This window comes from Cibotium barometz, chromosome 15 (genome assembly GCF_041138505.1).
Source record: "Cibotium barometz isolate CiBa-2024 chromosome 15, ASM4113850v1, whole genome shotgun sequence".
NCBI classification, from domain to species: Eukaryota; Viridiplantae; Streptophyta; class Polypodiopsida; order Cyatheales; family Cibotiaceae; genus Cibotium; species Cibotium barometz.
Window position 1 is genome coordinate 37460400 of NC_141060.1, and position 2472 is coordinate 37462871.

The 2472-nt window shown below is 37.3% G+C and overlaps 1 protein-coding gene across 1 annotated transcript; it reads right to left on the reverse strand.

The window, feature by feature from the left end:
• Positions 1-388: 388 nt before the first annotated feature.
• LOC147631260 (secreted RxLR effector protein 161-like) lies at positions 389-940 on the reverse strand. Its single transcript, XM_086809163.1, has one exon. The coding sequence runs from the start codon at positions 938-940 to the stop codon at positions 389-391; it is 552 nt and encodes a 183-aa protein (XP_086665289.1).
• Positions 941-2472: the final 1532 nt, after the last annotated feature.

Sequence of the window (2472 nt, forward strand, 5' to 3'; positions counted from 1 at the left end):
ATTATGCTGAGCATTTCATATTTTTACATCACACCATTGTGACGGTTGGATCTCGAGATATGGGCTCTACAAATCAGCATTCTAAAACTATGCTTGCCTAGAATTTCTCCTATGATATAGGAGCACTTTTGACCTTCACAAATGCATGTCTTTTGCATTTTACCATTGACTGATTGTAATGGTATTTAGTTATTATTTTTCCTTTTATTTTGGGTGAGTGGTACTACCCATGGCATGTCCATGACTGTAGCACTACTTTCTAGCACTACTTTCTAGCACTACCCACAGTGCTATATTGCATTGTCCACTGCTATATATAGCACACCCTTACTAGAGGGTATGGAGCCTTCCGTTACTTATCAATCTCTCCCCCTTAAGGAAAGCTTCTTCATTCCGAGATGAGCTCTATGTTTGATGAAGAGCTCTCCACCCACAATGGTTTGGTAAAGGTATCAACCACATTGTCCTTTTTATTGCAATGTTGCAACACAATTTCTCCATCATGTACCTTCTCCCTAATGAAATGATCCCTCATAGCTATATGCTTTGTCCTTTGATGATGAACATGATTCCTTGCAAGTGCCTCTGTTGAAGTATTATCACAAGAGATAGGAGTGCCTTTGGCTTCATCACAAAATCCAATTTCAATAAGAAATATCCTCAACGAAATAGCTTCACAAGCTGAAGACGTAATGGCTTTGTATTCAACCTTTGTTGAAGATAAACTAACAGTAGCTTGCTTCTTAGAAGCCCATGAAATAGCTCCTTCACCTAAGAAGAAACTGTAACTTGAAATAGTCTTGCAATCATCCAAGTTGGAAGCATAATTAGAATCTGAAAATCCATGTAACAAGACATTATCGCCAGCATATTCAATGCCCCAATCCCTAGTACCATTCAAGTATCTAAGTACCCTTTTGGAGGAACCCCAATGAGACATCTTTGGAGCTTGCATAGACTGAGACAAACTATTCACAACCTAACATATGTCTGGCATGGTAATGGGCAAATAAATCAGCATACCAACCAAAGTCCTGTATAATGTGGCATCATAAGCTACTCCCCCTTCATCCTTGGAGAGTTTTGTGTTAGATTTCATTGGTGTTTTGATTGGATGACTGTTGGACATGTTGAACTTGTCCAAAATTTCAACAACATACTTCTGTTGGGAGATGAAAGATTTGACTTGTAGACTTCAATACCAAGTATATATCTTATTAAATTCATTTTCGCAAAACAAGAGAATATGTTTCATCATAGTCTATCCCATGCTTTTAAGAAAAACCTTTTGCAACCAACCTAGCCTTATGCCTTTTAATTTGTCCTTCCTTGTTATGCTTGATTCTGTAGACCCATTTGTAGCCAATAGCTTTCTTCCCTTTTGGAAGTTCACACAAATCCCATGCTTTATTCTTATGCAAGGCATGCATTTCCTCATCCATAGCCTTCTTCCATTCATGTTTGGAAGCACAAGCTTATATGGACAATAACAAAACTTCCAAGTACAACATAATCTCAATCTAATGAGGATTAAGGCTGAGGGATAATTTCTTAATCCACTCTCAAATGAACTTTGCTGAGACCTAAGAGAATTCCTAAGCTATGCACTCATAATCTTAGTCGGGATTACACAAGGCTTGTTACAATTAGTGCTTGCTATGTGCTTTTATAGTTGCCTACGTACAACTATGAGCTACAGTAAGACTGCACTATAAAGGTTTAATTATTGCAGCCACATAAGTGATGATGTTATCAATCCCTCTAGTAGGATTGTAGATCTTGATGTGTAGAACAACTTTGTAGAAGGAACCACCTTGATCTAATGGCTATACTTTCCTATAGAAGCCCACCAATACAAGTAGGTAGGTGCAATCTTGTTTTCCTGCAGCTTTCTAGCCATCAATGTTGGAGCCTTTATTCCAGGTGATTAAGATCAGATCTAGAAGATCCCAATGGTGAGGTGTAGCTTAGATTCTTTTGAGCATTTAATCTTTTTAATCACTCCATTTTGACAGTTGTATCTCGAGATATGGGCTCTACAAATCAGCATTCTAAAACTTTGCTTGCATGGAATTTCTCCTATGATATGGGAGCACTTTTGACCTTCACAAATACACGTCTTTTGCCTTTTACCATTGATTTATTGTAATGGTATTTAGTTACTATTTTTTCTTTTATTTTGGTTGAGTCATTCCCATGGCATGTCCATGACTGTAGTAGTACTCTCTAGCACTACCCAGTGCTATATTGCACTGTCCACCACTACTATATAGCACAACTGACTGCTATCAAGCATACAAGCTAGGGATGATGTGAGCTTGCATACTTCAATAAATCCTCCACTCAATTATCGCCTTCATCTAAAATAATATTAGTCAGTGCACACAACTGATTAAACACATTAATCTTGACTATATTATACTAGCGTAAATAGTTGATTAAACATTGTAATCCTAGTATGAAACCATAAAA

Excerpts from the sequence above, each read along its gene's own strand:
- LOC147631260 (XM_086809163.1), bottom strand. The coding sequence starts at position 940 with ATGTCTCATTGGGGTTCCTCCAAAAGGGTACTTAGATACTTGAATGGT.